General features: G+C 42.8%; 2 protein-coding genes and 1 long non-coding RNA gene across 3 annotated transcripts; 1 reads left to right on the top strand and 2 right to left on the bottom strand.

Moving 5' to 3' along the window:
- Positions 1-949: 949 nt before the first annotated feature.
- LOC125013900 lies at positions 950-7,107 on the bottom strand. The gene is made up of 3 exons (XR_007113410.1): positions 6,956-7,107; positions 6,533-6,732; positions 950-3,467 (listed from the first exon to the last, which is right to left on the bottom strand). It is a non-coding gene; the product is annotated as an uncharacterized LOC125013900 (long non-coding RNA).
- On the top strand, positions 3,478-16,203 carry si:ch211-149e23.4. Its single transcript, XM_047594831.1, has 14 exons — positions 3,478-4,073; positions 6,468-6,791; positions 6,903-7,211; positions 10,162-10,443; positions 10,527-10,680; positions 11,306-11,475; positions 11,566-11,847; positions 11,978-12,271; positions 12,374-12,658; positions 12,744-12,906; positions 13,848-14,008; positions 14,117-14,192; positions 15,614-15,641; positions 15,770-16,203. Exons 1-14 carry the CDS (start codon positions 4,007-4,009, stop codon positions 15,923-15,925), a joined length of 2,751 nt encoding a protein of 916 aa, XP_047450787.1. The 5' UTR covers positions 3,478-4,006; the 3' UTR covers positions 15,926-16,203.
- Positions 16,204-16,512: 309 nt separating this feature from the next.
- rrp8 (ribosomal RNA processing 8) lies at positions 16,513-20,362 on the bottom strand. The gene is made up of 8 exons (XM_047594832.1): positions 20,150-20,362; positions 19,932-20,055; positions 19,509-19,770; positions 18,569-19,376; positions 17,817-17,946; positions 17,634-17,740; positions 17,445-17,541; positions 16,513-16,967 (listed from the first exon to the last, which is right to left on the bottom strand). The coding sequence occupies exons 2-8, from the start codon at positions 20,034-20,036 to the stop codon at positions 16,854-16,856; spliced, it is 1,623 nt and encodes a 540-aa protein (XP_047450788.1). The 5' UTR covers positions 20,037-20,055; positions 20,150-20,362; the 3' UTR covers positions 16,513-16,853.
- Positions 20,363-21,069: the final 707 nt, after the last annotated feature.

Genomic DNA, 21,069 nt, shown 5'->3' with positions numbered 1-21,069 from the left:
ACTGTTTGAGTGATTTCCACCAACTAAATAACCATTAAGCACTCAGCGACCAGCTTCCTCGACCGTTAAAGCACTCCGATTGATCTGAGTCGTTATGAGAACAAAAAGGTGCAGAGACTCGGTTGCAGTAGATGTTCCTGTCATTCGAAAGCTCTCTGTCCCAAGTTCGTTTTATTCGGTTTTTACTCACTCAACAAGCCCGCGACTGCACCAGACTTTCCATTGTGCATAATGAGTGTGTTTGATGACTTTTCACAAGCTTCCTGACAATTGTAAGAAACTACAAGAACCGTTTTTTTTTTTCAGTCTGAGTCAGCTTACGCTTCAGAAAGTTGAGATTCATCAAGAATCAAAATGAAATTACACCCAGGTTTCCATTTCTCTCGTTGGGTAAAGTCACACTGTTGAGTGATTTACAATGCATTAGAAGTGACTTTAGAAGGTTGTCAGACAACAAGTCGTAAACACTCATGAGGTGATTATGAATTATTATGGATCCATAATGTTTTATAGGCACTGATAAAATGCATCAGCAGCCATTGTGCACTCTTAAAAAACAAGGTCGGAATCTTCTGTGAATGGACCGAGATGTGATTTGTTCAAAGTGCTGCAGACTTTTTGAAGGTGTTCTCCGGTGCATTAGAGGTGTTTATTGTTTCGTAACCAGTGTGTGTGTGTGTGTGCAGCTGTGCAGCTTTTGTGGTCAGCTCCTCCTCGACACGGAGGTGCAATTCACGGCGCTGCAGAACCAGTCAGTCGATCGATAAAAGGAGTCTTCACGTGAGATAAACTGTGTATGAGAAAAACAGCAGATGATAAAAATGGAATAAAACTGAATAAAAACATCATATTAATGTCGTAAAATAGAATGTGCGGCTGTAAATTTAATAACCCGACGGTATACGCAAAGCAGTTATACAGTACAAAGAGTCCTGCAGCAAAGCTTCCCTTCACGAAAGTTATAATCATCAGTTTATTTTCAAAATGTTTCAAGAAATGTTACATTTTTAGACCGAGAATATCCGGACTTGGTTAGTGCATGCAACTTCATTTGCATAATATATGGTTGCATAGACAGTGGGCACATCTCTTTGGAATATAACTGGGGGGAGGGGAGGCTTGGTTTTGTTTCTTGTTGTAATGTTTTATGTTTGGGCTACATTTTTGCAGGAAAAGTGCTAAATAAAGAAAGACTGATTTGATTTGACATTACAAATCACAAGCGACACAGAGCTGCTGAAGATCAGGATGTAAAGTAAATGGAAGTGCTTTTTCGTTTATGCTGAGATAATATTAGTGTCCTAGCTTATCGTTGGTCTCCCTGTTTCCCGAACACAGACTACTGCCACCTGCTGGTATGTAGAGTTATTTCCTCTCATTTACTTGAAGAACATGTGTGCCAGCGGGTCGTCGGCTGCATTCTTTGTGTCCGAGTGCAACTTTTTACCAGGCGACTTGTGGCAACGTCACAGCTGGTCTTCGTTGCAGGGGTTTAATGCCAGATTAAAACATTTAATTGCAGTGATTCATAGCATATATGTCTCTTTGTTCCTGCTCCCGGTCTCTGAGAGGAGACCACACATGTGCATGGACTAGAAGATGTATATCACAGAGAGCGGCACAAGCTGATTATCCTGATATTTCGATTTTTGGGTTTTTTTTGTTTTCCCTTTGTACACGAATACCAACAGTGTCACAGGCCAACGCTGGTATGTGGCTGCGACTGATAGTGGCAAATCAATCACGCTCTTTTGTCAGTGTGGAATCCGTTCGAGCGTCTTTGTGGTGCGTGTGGGAGAGCTGGAGGGCTTGGTGATAGTTCAGCTGTAAATGAGTAACAGCAGGAAGAGATGGCGCAGATGATCTGTGATTTTCCTCCCTCTGAAGAAAGCGACGATAAAGTTCCACGGAGTTAAGTAGGTTACCACTCAGACGTTCACGGGGCGGCTTCGCTGGTGCGTACATGGCTGCTGGCTGGTCACCAAATACCTTTTTCCAGCTGAGTTTCCACATGTGCGTCCATAGAGAAAGTGATAAAGAGAAAGACATGGAGGGGAAACGGATGCCTGCTGTACATCTGTGAAATCTATGTCTGCGAAATGTCAACAATCCATTGTCAGTAAAACACATTAACTCGCAGACAGCACATTGGGCACACCCGGAGAACACTGAAGCTTTCCAGACTCCTGCTCCACTGCGAGAATAACCACTTCAGGTAATTTAATTAGCAGGCCTCCAGGTCCATGTCCACGCGGGTTTTGAGAGACAACCTCAACTCTCGTGTCAAGTGTTTGCCATCAGAATCAAATGTTGCATGTAATGTTTGGTAATTGACTGAACTGTGTTTTACCTTCCGGAGATACGATCGTCCACACTCACACAAAGATCAGACGAGACTGGAAGTAATAAGAGCTTTCATCTTGTTTTAATCCCGCCGGCAAAACCTCTCTCATCTGTCTGTGCGGTTCAAGAGTTGGTGTTTACGAATGTTAGATTGCGTTTTCCAATCATCTGGACTATCAGGTGGGGTTTAAGGTGAAATGTGCATGAAATAAAGCTGCTCTTGATCCTTCATTTGCTCTTTCAGGGATGTCTGTGAAGGTTGTCAGTCATCCAGGTGGTCATAGTCTGTCCAAAAAAAATGAACGTGGAGTTTTTAAGATGTTTTACTACTCATCTAAGCAGCTTCTTTAGCTCTGACTGACTACCAGAACTACCAGATATCCAGTTTCTCTTGTTTCAGTTTTTTTTTTGCACACACCATGACCTGGATGACTGACAACGACATATTGCTCCACATTTTTTGGTAAGAAACCTTTAATGCAAAAGTACGAAAGTATCTTTCAGGGGTTTCACTTCTGCATTTCAGGTGCAGGGTGTTAGGGTGTAATGAAGTAATTCAGGGTTTTTAGTGGACGCCTGTTGCACCCAGCATAAATCTGTTTGCACAGATCCGCCTCATTTATGGGGACAAAAAGTCTCTACCTATAATGTAAATGTTTAAATTTAATGCTGGTTTAACATTAGAGTATGGTTCAGTTTAGACAGGTTGTGTTTATGGTTATGGTTTAAGTTAAGTCTGCAAGAAGTGTAATATCCATGTTGAGACCAGCGGATGCTGAGATTATTGTCTTTGTTGTAAAACCAACTTTGACGAGGTACATACGATCTCAGGCTCTCTGCCAGTTTCATAACGGATCATTCAAAAAGCCGTTACAAACCACACGATCAGAATGCGTTGGCATTTTTTTTTTCTTTGTCGGGTCATTTCATTCACTGACATCCTCCTGTGGTCTGCATGACTCAACACTAAAGCTGATCAGCTTTAACAAAAAGGAAAAAGTTGGCAGCCTCTGTTGAGCGCTGTTGAGCGCTGCTGAGCCCCTGCAAGGCGTGTTTGCCTTCCCCCTTCCACATTTGCACTTTTCCTCGCAGGTTGACAAATTGTGCCCCGCAAACAAGCCAGTCTGAAAAAGAGAAGTTGAATTAGAGGAGTATTACGGCATAAAACAATGACCAGAAGTGATTTTCCAAACTGCAGGGCATGAGCAGAAGCGAGCGGTCTCACAGACAGGCGGTCTCTGAGGGCCCCGGCGGGGACAGGATGGCATGAATGATGCATGGCTTCACCGCTACCCAAGGCGCCCTGCTATATATGAGGTGGCTGAGTAACTGAACAGACACATCCTGCGCGAATACTCGGGGTAAACAGACTCTAACGGTCTGAGAAGTTAAATCTCTTACAGGCACGAATATCTGCAGCTCTCTAATTCACAAAAGTCAGGCTATTATGTTTCAGAAAACAAAATGAAGACGCGGTTTTACGCGAGGCAAACCTGTGCGTGCACTCATATTGGTGTACAATTGGTGGTGAACATGCACGTCAGTGTCAGCTGTGGAGGGTGTGTACCTCTAACCATAACCACAGAAAACACACACACTTTAAATACCCGTGTGCCTCACACACGGCTTGTTCCTCTGGCTCTGTTTCTCCAATGACACCATCATGGGATGCTCGTGGCTGCTGATTTTGGGCCTCGTCCTAAATGTTGCTCATTGCTTGGAAATTCTGGGTGAGTCTGCAGGGTTACAGTCCATCTGTGACTGTCAGTTGTTTATGAGCTTATTTTACTGGACCTTGAGGTCTCGTTTAACCTGTGGCACTTACACTGAGCAGAGCTGCTGTGGGGTTTCTAACTGATTAGTCCAATTATAGATGCACACAGGAAATAAAGTCACGCAATAATGCTGGATGCATCCTGCAGGCACTGAATAATGACTGTTTCTGCAGTGTATTCCTGATGGCGTGTTTGTGTTTTTCACCCTGACAGGCAGCTCGCTGTTACTGATCACCGGTGTCACTTAAAACCACAGTGATTTCTTTACAGCCTTTTAAAAGTAATATACGAGGGTCGTTCTTTAATTTCTTTGTGTAAGGGGAAAACCCTCCATGAGCAGCATTTATTTAGAGATCCTACCGTTTGGTGTGGTGCAGGTTTTCTTTCTGCAGAGTCACTGAGCGTTCCAGCTGGAGATGAAAGTTAAAATGTGTGAAAAAGCTCCTAAAGTCGAAAGTCTTAGTCTTTCACCACTTCCCTAGTCTGCAGAAGAACGTTTTTTTTTGTTGCTGTTTGGTGAGAAAAAGAAACCCCCGAGGGTGTCGCCATGGATGGCTGCAGAATGTTTTCTCTCTCGGTTATTACTTAGTTTGTATCCTTAAGGTGTGCCTTTTCCATTCTTGGCTGACATTTATTTTGGCTATAACCTGCAAGGGTAAATGAATTATGAACCCACTAGGCATAATTGAACTGATACAGCATATTTACCCCTCTCCTTCGCTCTCCTTTCCACCTAAAAGGCTTTGGAGGCTTTCCACATTGTTTCCATTTGCTGTGATATATGGTGAGACCCACATCATTTCAGCTTTAACAGCGTTTGATGCAAACAGTTTGGTTTACGCTGCAGAGGGGTTCCATGAAGCAGCGCAGCAGCAGCAGCAGCAGCTCATCATTTTACTCATCTGAAGATGAATAGAAGTTCTTGGCTCTGACTGGCTAGTAGAGCAAAGTCTGTCCTCAAGTGCACTTTGATGAAGTCAGTAGAGGAAGCAGAGTGAAGGGGACTTGGTATGCACTGGCGTCTGCACACTGTCCTTTCTGCAAGTGCTAAAACCTGTCAGGTTCTATTAAACGCCCTTTCCTCTGAAAGCTCCCCTCACTGTGGCTGGTTTCTCATCTGTGTGCAGGGAAGAGGTCGCCGCTGTCTGGGTATTTATCCATGCACAACTTTTGGACTGTTTTCATTTCATTAACATAATGGAGTCCTCTATCAAATATGCACAGAAGGGGCAGGGTCACATTTATCAATTGTCACTGTGTCATAAATTCTAGTTGCACCCTCCAGAACCAGAGACCTAAAAATGATTGTTTTAGCTTCTCTTAAAGCGTGGGTTTACGAAAGGACATTTTGGTGCACCACTTAGCCTCAGACTGAAATATCCAATTTACCACCAGAGGAACTGACATGAAATTGAATGCAAATATTTTGTGTTTTTTTCTCTAAAACGTCTGGAGGAACTGGAACAAAACTGGACTTTTCTCATTGGGAGAAAAGTGGATTTGGGTGATCTTTAAACTTTTCTAAGTGGTTGCACTAGAGCCTTGCACAGTTATGAGTCTCTGGTTCAGTTCTGAGTGAAATGTCTCGACATCCGTGGGATGGGTGACGTCTGCTTATTTATCATGTGCATCAGAGAAAGCTGGGTTTTGCTCATTCATTTGCCGTTTCGGATGTTTCTGTGGAGGTGCTCAGCCATTCAGACCATGGTTTATCTGAAGCAGCTTCTTCAGTCCTGATTGACTGTTTTCCACTTGCAAGGGCACATTTTCATTTTGGCCTTCAAGCATTTAATTAAGCACCTTTAATCTGTGCTTAATTTCCATTTCCTGATTTTTATTTTCATGCCATTTCCCTTTAAGTTTGACATTATTACACTGAAACTGTAATATAATTTAAAACCAATTTTTTTATTAATTGTGGGAAAGATTCTTATTCATTCCCATCAGCCTGTGCTCCTGTATTGTTTAGGGCTAATATGCTAACGGTAGCATGAATACTAGTTTGTGTTAAACTGAAGGCGCTGCTTGTCTTATTGACTGTTTTCATTGATTAGTCATTGGCAGTTTCTAATCATGATAAAATGACAGAGGACCTCGTCACCACTGACCCGGCGAGTCTGCGTCATCCATCACAGATTCACTTAACTGGAGAAAGACAATGGGACGTGCGAAACCCTTTCTCAGGTGCACAACAATGGCCATCTGTCTTCGCTGCAGTCAGCTGAGAACGAGAACGATCACTGTCTCCCTCCGCGACACATTTCTGCTTTGCTCATGCAGTTTCGGGACCGCTAGCTTGAACTCCTGACCTCTCATTATGACTGAACATCTTATTGTTCTGTGACTCAGATACCGGCGCAGAGCAGATTGAGATCCAGAGCAACATCACTGCAGTGCTGGGAGAGGATGCGTACCTGAGCTGCAGGTATCTGGGCGACAGTCAGATCGTGCACAGTGAGTGGAAACGTCGGGTTAAAAGCAAAGCCAAGCGGCTGGTGGGATTTTCCAATGGAAAACCATTCAGCCGCGACAGTGACTTCTCAGAACCGGACTCTGTCACCAACCTCACAGTTCGGGTGAGGGTGCGCAGTGTGGACGTAGAGGGGCAATACAGCTGTGAGTTTGAGTCAGAGGAGGAGAATTATTTCAAGAGTGTGTTCGTCACTGTCATAGGTAAGCCAAGACAATATCGTATAGCTTATTCTTTCATTCTTAGCTGCAGCACCACGGGTTTGATTTAATTAAACTCACATATCACCTTCCAACATGTTAATTCATTCACAGCTCGGCCAGATATAGAGATCCTGGTGAATGAGGAGACAGTTAATGGTACTCACTACCAGTCGGTGTCGTGCTCTGCTGTCGGTGGAAGGCCCCCGCCCCAGATCAGCTGGCTGGTCAAAGGCCTTCCCCCCTCAGGTCAGATCTTCACCACAAACCTGAGCGCCACTTTCATCTCAAATGGCACCTCGACTCTGAGCAGCGTCCTCCGCTTCCCCACCCACCTGCAAGACGACGAGAGCGTAACCTGCGTGGTCCAACACCCGGCCCTCCCAAAACCCGAGCTCACCACAGCGAGGGTGGAGACCTACAGTAAGCACATGCTCTCAGCAGCGGGGCAGCACTGTTGTCGGTGTTGCTGCGTTGCCGGGAGGTGACATATTGCGTTGCATCACCAGTAAGACGTTTGCAATCGTGCGCCATGACTCAGCATCTTACAACACAATAACTTTCTCCTGCTGATTTTTTATTTTTTTTCCACCCACGCGGCTCCTTCTCACTCCGCTCCACATGCACCGTGACAGACCATAAATCACAGAGCACGGTGCAATGCACTCATGTGGGAATGCACTAGTTCACTGAAGTCGAGCATATGGAACGGAATAAAAAAGAGCAGCAAATAAATAAATAAATAATGACGACAACAACTGGTTCGAACCGTATGCACGTGTTTAGCTGTTGATGTGGTTAAACCCTCGTTTTCCAGTTTCCCAACTTTTTAAACTCCTTGCACAAGATAATTTATTAATGATGGGTGCACAAGATCAAATACCCATGACAAATAAGGATCTAATCCCGCACAGCCGCATTTACATAGACTTTCATCAAGTTAATTTCCAACGTTAAAGCTGCTATAATCCATTTTTCATATTAACTCGGATCAGCTGTAGGGATGAGTCCATACAAAAGGATGACCTGCACACTCAGCTGTTCCTCCCAGTTCCACTGAGGATTTCAGCATCTTTTCAGGTCATTGTTTCGGTTTTTCAGGAATGTTTTTCTCAAGAGCTGAAACAGAGTAAAACGCAGCTGCAGGATTCAGATTAATGGACGTGCGTTGACCACGAGGACAGAAACATGACTCAAAGTGAACGCTAATGTTGCAGCAACAGTCTGCCAAGTAATTTTAACTTTGGAAAGTTTATCTCAGTTTGTCAAAGCGGCCAAAAAATAAATAAAATAGTTCACGTAGATTTAAATAGAGCTGAAAATGTCACTGATTTTGATTTTAGCTTAGCAGAATGAGGCTCATGCGAAACACAGAGGCCAAAAAACCCTCATCTGGTTTCGTGGTCACCTCGTCATTTTATTATCTGACTTAGAAACATTGAAGTACACGCCCCACATGTTGACTCTGGTTTCTCGCAGATAAGACCAAATATGAGGCGGAGTCGAATCAATTAAACACTCGTATGTGGCGCATCATAGTTTGAATTGTTGGAACCATTTCAGCTCTGCCATTAGCCTTTAAATGCTTGAGTTGTTCTCCTTCAGAGATGAAACAACTCCAATAGTCCCCGCAAACTTGAAATTCAGAGCCGTATATTAGAGAGAGTCATGGCGCCAACTCAAATCATGGCCGCCATGTTTGCTATCTCGGAGGGAAGATTCTGTGTAGCCCTTTTGGGGGGGATGTGAAAATCACTTATTTTCACCATTCCCAGGCCTAAAAAGTTATTGCCAACATCTGTCAATATGTAAAAGGCCCCTCAGTTAAATATCCCAGTGTCTACTAAGCCTGTAAAAAACGTCTGAGCCTGTAAAATGCTTTGTAACCCAATCACCTTATCAGTCACGGATCCATGTTTACCTTCCCCTCAGTCTCCTGTGCGTTGTGTGTTAATTCAACTTTATTCACTGTTATTGCCACTTCTCTATTGACTATTGACTATTGGTTAGATGCATCTAACATGGCACCATGAAACATGCGACCAGCTCAGAACCAATCAGCATAGCGGGATAGCTCAGTCGGTCCATTCCCTAGTTGGGATCCCCCCCAGCCTTCTGCCTGTGTGGATTTCCTCCCACCTCTAATTAGCCTCTAGGCTAACTGGTGACTCTGTGCAAATGGTTGTTTGTCTCTGTGTCAGCCCTGCGATAGGCTGGCGACCTGTCCAGGGTGTACCCCGGTAGGGCTGGGATAGGCTCCAGCAACCCCCGCGACCCTAGTGAGGATTAAGAGATGCGATGAGATTTAATTGGCCACAGTTTTTAAAATTACTTTTGTATTCACACATCACACAGTTGAGAAGATCCACAAGAATGATAAATAAAGGTTGGCAAACTATTATTGACATCACCCAAAAGGATTTAAAGTAGATTTAAAGCTCAGTGTGGTGTCACTGGACGCCGCCATCTTGGCACCACCTGAGTGAGGGAAATAAAAAACATGAGTAGTACAGTATGTGATTCGAGATGCCCAGGCAGTTAGCTAGCAATCTCTGAGGACACCTACCTATCATTTAAAGCAATAACAATTTAATAATTGAAGCCATGGTCTAGGAAAATTAGCTGTAGAGACTAAAATGATTCTTGTATCAGGCTGTCAACATGTTTTAAACATTGAATGGTGAGCCATCGGTGGCCATTTGAGGAAGTGCAGCTTCCACGTCGCTTGAGAAGATGTCTGCAGCAAATGTTAATGTGACTGAGTACAGTGACAATACCATTAGCATTAGCCAGATCAGACAGCGCCTTCATCCGTGATACATTCAAATTCCACTGAAGTAGTGCAGCTTGGGTAATTTTCTAACCGCACACATAACTTTAGGTGTTAACAGATGGACTTTTTCTGGCCAGAGTGTGTTAACTCGCTCTGAGCATACATGTTCCTCCACGACACCAGAGCTATTATGAGGTGTTAGCTCACTGTTCCAACTCATTCGGGATGTCTGGCAGTTGTATTATAGCACAACTTTAATGTATTTGATAATAGACTCTGATCTCCGCTGATTCCCCCGTATTAAAGCCTGTGGTTCCTTCAGCTTTGGTCGGGCAGCAGCTGGGCCAGACATCTGCTCTCAGCTGCAGCTCAGCCAACAGATGGGACAGGTGATAAGTCTAAGTCAACACTCTCCCAAACCCAAGCAGAAGCCCCTTACAGCTCGTGTTTAGCTAACGTTCAGCTCATCCGGTCCCAGCTTCCTATTTAACCAAAACACCCAGAGCCTCAACTTGATATCTGACTTTTTAATTTGCTGGAAAAAACATTAGACGTCATGAAAGAATAACTCTCCTCTTGCCTTTTTTTCCTGCCCCGTAGCCAGGCCAAATGTGACCATTAAAAAAGAGATGGTACAACGAGAAGGAAAAGATTTCTGGGTGGTCTCTTGCATTTCGTCTGGAGGGAGACCTGACGCTGACATCTCTTTGTCTTTGAACGCGAATCGGGAGCTGCAGAGAGAGAACCACACGGACTCAGGCACACAGAGAGTGTCGGTGCATCTCCCTCTTACAGAGTATGAGGGTCACAACATCACCTGTGAGTTTGACCACCCAAAATTCACACAGAAGGAGTCACAGGTCATAACGCTGCCGATTTTTTGTGAGTACAATCAGAAGTCGTAGATTTGTGTCATGAGTGGAAAGTTGCAAAAATCACAAGTGTCTCCTTTTTCTGATCTGCAGATTTGACTGGAGATCAGACGCATTCAGATCTGGGAAACAAAATCAACGACTTTCATGCCACTGAATTTTTGGAGCTGCAGGAAGGGCTGGGCAACGCCGTCATCCGCCTACAGGTCACAGGGAATGTGCCACGTTACGATCTTAACTGCACAAAGTAAGATGTATTTGGTGTTAAAGGGGGACTCTATCAATTTTATGTGTCATGGAAACATCTGTTCACAAAATAAAACTCACCTATTGCTGTAAAGGAGCTCGCAACAGCACAAAAAAGTATGCCATATTGAAATACATTGACATTTTACTTGAAAACATGTTATTGAGCTTCATTAAAAGAAATGTAGGGTGCAATTTGTCTTTTATGAGACCGAGAACTTTAAGACAACCATTTAAGCATCTTTGCTTAAATAGTTGTTCATGACGCAAGATGCATTAAATGCAAAGCATTTAATGCATCTTGCGTCGTGATTTCAACATAATGTTATGCACAGATTCTTCATGCCTGTATCTGACTCGGGTCTTCTGGTTTTGCTTCGCACGGAAACAAAGAATACTGTAGGAAAATAGTAGCTGAATTGTTCTGAAAAAAGTGACATCAAAGTATGTTTTTTTTCCTGCTGCACATACAGTACTGAAACAAATCATATATGCCGTGGAGGATGTGGTGACACATTTGGTGGCATAAAACCGCAAGCGACAGACAGCAGGAACCAGATTTAGACACATTTCATGTTTATTTATTCAAGTTAATTACGTTAAATATTTTCTTCTTCGCCGTCCAGAGATGATGGTCCCTTGCCTGAAGGTGTGGATCTGGCTGGCAGAAGCCTCACAGTTCAGGGTCCTGTGGAGCATCAGCACGCTGGTCTGTATGAATGCGTCTTCTCTTACGAGCACCTGAAAGCGACGCTGCAGTTCAACGTCACAGTTAAACCTCAAGTCATAGCGCTTGGTGAGTAAAAACACTCTCATAAGGCTGAGTCTACTTTGAATTTCTGCACCGTCTCACTATAAAATATTCCCCCCACTCCTTTCCTCATAGTTCCTCCCACAATACGAGTTGATTTGCGGACTGAAGATGGACTCAGGGTGATTGAGTGCTCAGCTGCTGATGCTGTTCCTGCAGCCAACGTGTCCTGGCTTCCACCGGAGGGTGTGTCTGAAGACTTTTGGTTTAATTCCACTTCTCATAATGGAAGCCACTCTGTCAGGGGAGTCCTACTCCTCCCTGCCTGCTCGCCTCGGGAGCTCACTGCAAAGTGTGTGATAAATCACCCAACATTTGAGGAACCAGAGAACAGAAGCATAACACTCCCTCTTTGCGGTATGTTCAACAAGTCAAGCGATGGATAATTTTGTCTGAGTAGACAGTAGACATATTTGGCTATGTGAACGCACCATAGATTTTTATCTTTTTCTCACTTCCTGTTGTTTAACTGCTCTTTCCCACGCAGCTCGCCCCAACACCACCGTGATCGCCAGAACCGAGTGGAAAGACGGTCTCAAGTACACAAAGGTGATATGCTCTGCAGACAGCGATGGTCCTGCAGCAGCTGTGACCTGGCACTTTGGAAACAATAGCATCAGTTCTTTAACGGAGACTGAGGTCCAGGCCAATGGTTTGGTATTGGCCCGTAGCTCTGTGTACTTCCTGTCCTCTCTGTATGCCGGTCAGGATTTAACATGCATGGTGACACATCCGAGCTTGGAGGCACCGGAAAAAAGAACAATACACATCCCCGTGCACAGTACGCTACTTCTTTCTTAGAAAAATGTCTTTCTATGAAACACATAAACCTCACGCAGCGCCTCATCCCCTTCCTGCCACCCCTCTTTTTTCTCTTTTTCAGAGCCTCCTCTGCTGAGCGTCTCTCTGGGGCGACACCAAGACTCTCCCCTCTGGCTGGCGGTGTGTCACTGCAGAGGGGAGGGAGCGGTGACTAACCTTGCCTGGGTCCTTCCTGAAAATGCTAAAAGTCAGATGTCCCTGCAGTCAGAGTATGAAGGACACACGCTGACTGCCAGGCTGACTTATAAGTTTCCTCCGGCCCTTCATGAGGGACAGGACCTGACCTGTGCGTACCAGTTTGAAAAGGGAATCACAGTGAACAAGACTCTTCACATCCCCAGATACTGTGAGTGCACGAGAAACAGTTTTCACACGAACACCAGCGACAGATCTAAAAATAAAAAGTTCTTTATTCTTGATTTCCTCTGCAGATATCACCTCCGTGAGAGTCCTCAACCATACGGCTCCTTTGCAAAGTCACTACAGCGATCAGCCTGTTATATACAGAGTGTCTGTCCAGGAGAGTCATTGCAACCAGAAAATACTACTCCAAGTTGACGGCAATGTGCCAGAGTACAACCTCAGCTGTCAAAGGTGGTGTATCCTTCAGCATCTACCAACTAATGATGATCAAGCAGCTCATGTGAACACGATGCGCTGCACAAAATTCAATGTTGCGCACTGCCAAAACAGCGTTAATGTTTACAAGACTAACAAGAAGCAAAATATTCTTATATTCATATCAAATCATCTGGCTTTTTTGCTTTGCTTTTTTGACAAAAAAAATCTTACATTAAGCACAAAGTTCTTGTCTCTGAACAAAATATAAGATGTATTTCTTTGATACAAGGATTTTTTGCTGTCTTGAAATTCCTTTTTTTTTTTGCAGTGCATCATCTATTTACACAACACTGATGTCACACAGAGCATACCTTAAACCAAGAGGCTACGGCCATGATATGGCTATCTTAGCTTAGCTTAGCATAATGAGTGAAAAAGGAGAAACAGCTACCTTGGTCTGGAAATGTCTAAAAAGCCAACTACATAGCAAATGTACAAATTTGTTTTGTTTGTTTTACATTGATTTAGGTGAACTATTTGAAATATTTCTAGGCCATACACATCGCACCAAGCTGTTTTCAGTCCAGTCTATGCTAAGCTAGGGTCAACCAGGACAAGATCTTAACCTTGTTGGATTTAAAGTGCTGAAAAGAGCCCTAGAGATGCTGGTACATACATTTTGTCATTGTGGAACAAAGCTAGGCTAGCTGTTTCCACTGTTTATGCTAAGCTAAGTCAAACAGGAGTTAAAAGTCCTCGCTCCAAGAAGAAGTCTTTGGTAAAATCTTTTCACCATTGTGGTTTTTGTGGATCCAGCAGAGCCAGATTAGCTGTTTTTCCTTTTCCCATGGCTTAAGACAAGCTAAGCTAATGGCCTCTAGCTTCCTCTGTATCATACAGTACTCGAGGTATATTACAACATGTTGTACTTTTGTGCTAAACAGAAATTCAGTTCTTAATCTTTTGTGTTTCAGGAGTGACGGCTCATTTGCCCTCATGGACGGGAATGCTATGATCCTCCAGTCTGAGCTCACAAACCAGGTCAAAGGTTTCTACACCTGCTGGGCGTCTTTCTACCACCACAATGCTGCAGTCAACATTCAAGTGGAGGTCATGAACAAAGACGAACACCTCAGTAGGCTTGTTTTACGTTCAGAGACATGTTTACTCTGATCATATCAACATGCTTTGGTGTGTTGGTTTCAGGGTGTCTGATTGATATCTGTGTGTTTTTGTGGTGCAGTGCTGATTTCCCTGATATGCATCTCCTCAGCCTCAGCCATCTTCCTCATCTTCATCGTCACCCTCTGCGTGTGCTGGTGAGTTGCGTTCCTCTGCAGGTGACAGGCTGCAGCTCGGCAGGTGATTTGTATTGACGGGCAAACGAGGGCACAACTACCAGTGCCATTCAATACGAGACAAACAGGATGTGCGGATCGTTAACCCAACTCACCAAAACCTGAGTATCATGCATAAACAGGAAGCAATGTGGCTGAAGCAGACAGGTGCCTTTGCCACCGCAGCCCTGCTTGTAGACAGGTAGAAATGTTCTTTAGAGAGAATAACAGATTTATTTTCCAGTTTCCTGCCCTTGGCTTTTTGCAGTGTTACGTCTGGCTCGTGGTGCAGTAGCTGGCCCACTGACATCACTGCCACATTGCAAAATGTTCAAAAGGTCCACATGCTCGGAAGTTATTAGTAGAATGAAATTCAATCTGCCATTCATCAGTGAGGGGAAAAAAAACACAAATTCATCTCTAAACCCTGTTGCTGCTGGAAAAGAGCTGGTGAGTTATGGCCTTTATACGTGATGTGGGATATGTGTCACGATCCTACAAGAGTTTATGGTTTCTGCCTGCAGAAGTTTCCCCACAATCGGAGCCAAGCGAAAAAATCAAGATCAGATCAGGCTGGGCTGTGACTAGAGCTGCTTAGTGCTGGTTTACAGGTTGCTCCACTGCGCCTGCCCCTCTGGCCGCAGTATTTGGTGAAGGTGTCATTGGTTGACAGATTCTCTGTCCCGTTATGCTTTGCTCCAGTGGGAAGGTCCTGCCAGGCTAATTTGGGAAGGTCAGTCACCCAGTGAATAACACGACTCCCCGGGAGAAAAGCTATTTTAGGTCTAATGTCGCCCCCCGCTTCGTATTCCCCCACCATTTCTTTTTTTTTTTTTTTTTTTTTTAAGAGCAGCAGGTCATCACTGGGTAGATGTCAGCGAGGTCATAATGTACAAAGTGAGCTGCTGCTTTTGACACCAGAGATCAATGATGAGGACTCGGGTCACCACTCGTATCCATTGATATTCTAGTCACATTTAATACAGTCACACCTACAGCTGGAATACTGTTTTAAATCTGTCGGATTGTGTCACAGTGCCATCTAGCGGTGATTTTTAAACCCTACAGATCCCTCAGAAACTATTTAAAACAGCTTTTCAGACATGGTTTCTGCTTGAAGGTAAAAAGGGATCCTAACTTTGGCCCAAATATTTCATCTGACAAAAGTAATCTCAAAAAGGATGATCTCCTCTAATTCCGCATATTTCATTATCTCATTCATTATGATCGAGTATGTTTTCAGCTCCAGCTAATTATGTCATATTTTTTTCTCCATAATTTAATTATATTCTTTCGACAGCTCTAGAAAATGTGACCTCATGATGCTGATGGAAGATCGCAATGATCACATAACAAGTCTATATCTGCTTCTGTTTACTAAACTGTTCTTTTTTGTTTTGTAGCAAAAGAAACAGCAGGAAACCACAGAAGGTACATTTAAATATGTTATCATGCACAATTATAATTTTCCTTTTAGAAATGTTTGTATTTCACCTTATTTTCTCCATTTATTTTTTTTAAACATCTAAAATCAAATCTGTTCAACCCTTTGTCCTAAGTCCCAGGAGCTGGAGTCTCTCTCGGCCTTGACGGCTCTGATGCAGGAGCCCGGCTCTCCTGAGGTGAAGAAGCCAGAGGTGAAAGAAGAGGAAAGCAAGGAATACGCTGCCCTGGTCAGCTTCTCCATAGTCTTTGACATCAAGAGCACAGTGTGAAGTTGCTTCGCAGGGCTTCGTTCGCCATTCAGCTTAAATCCCGCACAGATATGAAGGCTCCACTTGAAAATGCAGCACTGTTTTTTATTATTTTTTTATGTAGCATTTAAACTGAATCATGAAAGCTTTAGAACAGATTGGCATTAATGACTTTCAGAGCAGAATTTTTGCACTTTTTTTATGCCCTTACTTGAAATTTTACACATATTTTCTTTTCAAGGACTTTTATGTTTTGTATTTCTCAATAAAATCATTCAAATAATATTCCTCCATTTGCATTTTTGTTCAGCCTGATTCTTCTGTACCGGTACAAACATATTTCCTACCCTTGTCGAATCACTTTTTAATTTAGTGATTACCATCTGCATGTGCTGTAAATAAATTCCAACACAATATAGGATCCAGATGTTGACAGACTTAAGTTCAGCTCCTCTGTCCACATTAGGTTGCAGCATTCTTGCACCCTCTGCTGGTGGTGCACACAACAAAATCTGTTATTTTCTTCCGTTTTCCATTTATCTGCTCATAAAACCTTTTAATATTTCATTAAACATGCACCTAAGACAGTTAAACACAGACACAACAGGTTTGTTTTAAAAGGTTTATACTTAAAGACTTTTCCTCATTTTTTCCCACCACAATAACAAACATTGCATTTACATGAACTGTCTTATATTAGTTGCCATTTAGCTTTGCAGCCACCTGAGATGCACATTTTAAATGCATAGTCAGAGGAAACAATGTAGCGGATGGAAAACGAACACCGGCATCTGTGTTTTATGACAACTGCACTGAAATATGAACAAAAACGTATCAAAGCTATGATAAATTTCAGTAGAAGTGTACAAATACTATTAAAAAAAAACTATGAATCAAAGAGATTCTGATATTTGCACCTATAATCTTTAACAAAGTCCTCTTAACATCTTCATCTTTTCTTGTACAAACAGGGCTTCAACTGCAGTCCAAATTTCTTGACGCTCTCTGGTGCGTTTTTCGTCTTCACAAATTCAAATGAGTAGAAATGAGTGTTTTCTGTATCCTGTAGAAAAATAAAGCAAAAGAAAAAAAAAAAATGCATCACACATGTGGACCTGAGCAACATCATGCGGTTAAAGCCTTGTTCAGATCGAGCCTTTTTAAACGATCCTCATCTGCTTTTAATGCATTTAATCATCTTTTGTTTGAGCTTGTGCTCTAAATATTATTTTCCACTTGTGGTTTCCTGCCCACACCACCACAAACAAGCTCTGCATGACAAAAGATGGCAGCTGGCAGTTAAAGACTCTCGCTTTGAGCAAAACAGGAATTCAGTGCCTCCACCCAGGAAATTTCTTTGTGTTTTATTTTACCTCTGATTGTAAAAAAGTAAATGTTTATGTGTCACACGAACTCTTTGCTGTTGTCATTATTGCAGCTGGACCTTTAAATTTAAATCGTGTGGTTAATACTATAACAACAGCATACATATCATACATATCAATCTCTCTTTGACGTCATTGGGTTTTTGTTGCCTCACCTTAGACGTCATCTTGAATCCAAGGTTTGCCAGCGCAGTGATGAAGTTCCTCACGTTGTCGAATCTACTCGCCACTTCTGCTATTTTAAGAATCCCACTGCAATAATTGTGCAAAACATTTAGACGTGCAAGTTTATGCACAGAACTAAACATACATACTGTGTCTAATGTTATATTAATTATATTTACCCCATCTTTAAGACTCGATTGGCCTCTGCTAAAAAGTCAGCAAGGTTGGTCCCCATGAGAGAAAGGCAAAACACAGCGACGTCCACAGAGCCGTCTTTGAGTGGCACCTGAGGGGAGAGAGTGTGTTTAAATCGTTACATAATATATTACAATAGAGCGCAGGGTGAACTAGCAAATACTCACGTTGGCCATGTCACAGACTGTAACAAGCTCGCAGGTGGCTGCCAGGTCGAAGCTGTGCACTTTGTTTTTCACGCTGCGAGCTATTTTACAGTCGCCACAGCCGAAGTCTGCCACTACAATATTGGAAGGTCTGAAACAAAAGATACACCGAATATAAAGAGCAAATACCGACAACAAACTGGCATCAGGTTCTTCCCACAAACTGTTGATGAAAACAAGGGCATCCTCTCGCAGCTGCAAAATGAAGCATCGATTAAACACCCACAGAGCGGCGTTATCTGCTGCAGGACTCCCTGCTGCCCGAGCCTTCAGCGCCGTAATGTATTTACAGTTTGCAGCAGATAAATGACCCACAGCACAATGAGCCGCCTGAAGAAGAGATGTGTACACGTATTTAATCCTGTTTAATGTCCTGATTAATGTTTCTTGAAAAAGACGAGACAGAATACTCTTGGTGGTCTGCTCAGAGAGGCCTGAATCATTCAGATGCAGCGCTGAGATTAGAAAGAGTCTTCTGATTTCGCTTTTCTGAGATATTTGGAGGGTGAAGTACTCCAATTTAGGAGATTAAACACCATTATATAACTATGTGGTGGTGAAATGAGGGTTATGAATGTAACTGAGGTTCTACGATGCTTATTGGAAAGGGGTGTAGCTGAGGACTATAGTTATGTTGTACGTGCTTGTGTGCACCGCAGCTTTAAGAAATCAGACTACAGGCTTTAATAGTGCAAACAATGAAGATGTCTCACTTTTGCCGAATGTAAGAGATGATGGCGTCCACGGGATTGGCGGGCCATCTCTGCACCTGTGCCGTGTAACCCTTGTGGTAAATCCAGAAGGCCTGCGGATCCTGTTTGAACATGCGCTTCGCCTCGCCGCTGGACGAGCTGTACAGAACTTCGTTGATGTAGCGGAAACGAGCCGACTCCAGCCTCTGCTCCATGCGGGACCTGAAGGAGGCGGGCCCGGCCGGTTTCTCCTCTTCTTCCGGGGCGGCCGGCTCGTCTTTCTGCTCCGCAAGAGTCTCCTGTTGCTTCGTTTCCTGGCTCTGGAGCAACTTACGCAGCTTCTGCCTTTTCAGAAGAGCCTGTTTGCTCAGCTCAGGTTTCACTGTTTTGATGGACAACTCTGCTTCAGGTTCATCTGCTTTCTGTTTGAAACCACCACCAGACGATTCAGATGCAATTTTCACAGCTTTGCCACAGTTTATTCTTTTCTGCTTTTCTTCAGTTTCTTTCTTTTTCTGTGGTTTAGGTTCCAACTCCTTCTTCTTTTTCTGGGCTGCTATTTGGCTGATGTTTTTACAGTTGTTGTTGCTATGTGAACCTTTTTTGACGTCTTCCTTTGGTTCTGTTTCATCTGCAGGCTTTGCTTCCTCTTCAGGCTGATTCTGTCGATACTTATTTTTACATTTCCTCTTGTTCTTCATTTTGTTCTTCCACTGTTGTCTGCTCACCATCTCTGCGTTTTGTGGTTTATTTACATCCGCCTGTTCCGATTCTGGGAATTTTTTTTCTTCCTTCTCGCCTGCAGCTGAGTTTTTTGCCTTTTGGGTCCCTTTAGGGAGAAGGAAAACATTTTTAGTCATGTTTTTACAGTTGGTTTGTTACAATTGGTATAAATCCCATCAGCGATGAAATTAAACTTTTGAGAAGTGTTCAAATCCCTGCCGACAGATTAATTACTCACCAAACTTGTTGTCTTTCTTTCTCTTTTTAGGTGCAGGTTTCTCCTCCTTGTCAGCCTGATCTACATCTCCATTTTCTCCCTGCTCCTCTGATTTCTCTGCAGGTTTCCTCTTTTTCCTTCTCTTCTTCCTTTTCTTACTGTGTGGAGGAGCTGCCTCTGTCTCGCTGTCACTGTCCTGCTGATGGATGTCACTCGTCCACTCTGGGACGGATCCCAGAGTCTGCAGGGTGTGCATCAGGCTCTTTTTACCAACACCTCTGAACTGTTTGGAGGGAATATAGTAAGTTTAAATAATTAGTTCTTCTTCTTAAGGGGGGATATTGTGTCAAGATAAGCAGAAGATCGTCCAGTACTCATGGGTATCACAATGTGTAAGACTTTTAATTGATATGATGCTGAAGAAATGGAAAAATACTCGTATACCTTGACATTTGTGCTCCTGCTCGGCTTCTGAGTGTTGTTCAGGACAGTTTTACTCAAGATTTGAGCGTCTTGTTCGTCATTCCAGTCTTCGTCCTCATTAAACATGTTTCCTCGCGTACTGTTACTGCGAAACACACACATTTATTCAGTATATAAACCCCCCTGCAGGGTCACTTCTTCTCCATCTTAAAGCTAACTCTGCTAGCTCATTTACTCACCAGTTCGTATCCAAGGTAACAAAACGCGTTAATTCACGTGTTAAACGCCTCGTTTCGCTGTTGCCTCTATTTACACCAAATAATGTATTTACTTATTTAATAATCATGTTACTACATTTAACAGTTGAGGCATTTGTTGTCTAAAGCAAAAGCCACGTTGGTTTGTGTCATGTGCGTCAAGGAAGCAAAACAGAACTACTGGCGCACGTAGATGACGTAACAGCACAGCAGAGATCTCTGGGATATGACGTTTTATTGTGATAATCGAAACGAAACCGCGAACAGTAATAAATGCATGAAGAAAACTGATTAATTCATTACTTTTATTTTTTAAGACAAGTCTATCTGACAAACCATGTATGAAGACAAAAAACAACACACAAAGTTTAAATGAGATATTATTCCCACTTAATGATAAATATAAATATTGCCTATTAAATAATATATTTAAATAGCATATAATAATAAACCCACAGACACCATCTATGAGTCCTTTTTTTAAAAAATGATTTTACTTACAGGATTTTCCCCCTTTTCAATGTCTAAACAATCTGTTTGTTTTAAACTGAAATGTTAAAAAATACAGCCATGGAGGAGGAAGAGATTTCCAGACAAATTTCCAAATTTGCACTTATTCAGTTTACAATTGACACATACCACATACCAAAGTACTGTGAGACATAAATTGTAATGTGTCACTTTATGCTTACTTCTTTACTTTTGCAACACATAAATATAGACAAAAACACAGCAAAAAAGCAAATAGTAACATCAGAAAAATAACAACCTGGATTGCTATGTCCCTACAATTTGTTTTGTATGGTAATCAGTGTGAAAGACCTTGTCCTGTCGTTGATGTATAAACAGTCCATTTCTCACATTTTTGTCAACATTGTTTCATTGAGACCTAGAACTGTACA

Source organism: Mugil cephalus, chromosome 9, assembly GCF_022458985.1.
Source record: "Mugil cephalus isolate CIBA_MC_2020 chromosome 9, CIBA_Mcephalus_1.1, whole genome shotgun sequence".
Lineage (NCBI taxonomy): Eukaryota > Metazoa > Chordata > Actinopteri > Mugiliformes > Mugilidae > Mugil > Mugil cephalus.
Note: the sequence above shows the minus strand (reverse complement) of the source record. Positions and strands in the feature narration are given on the sequence as shown.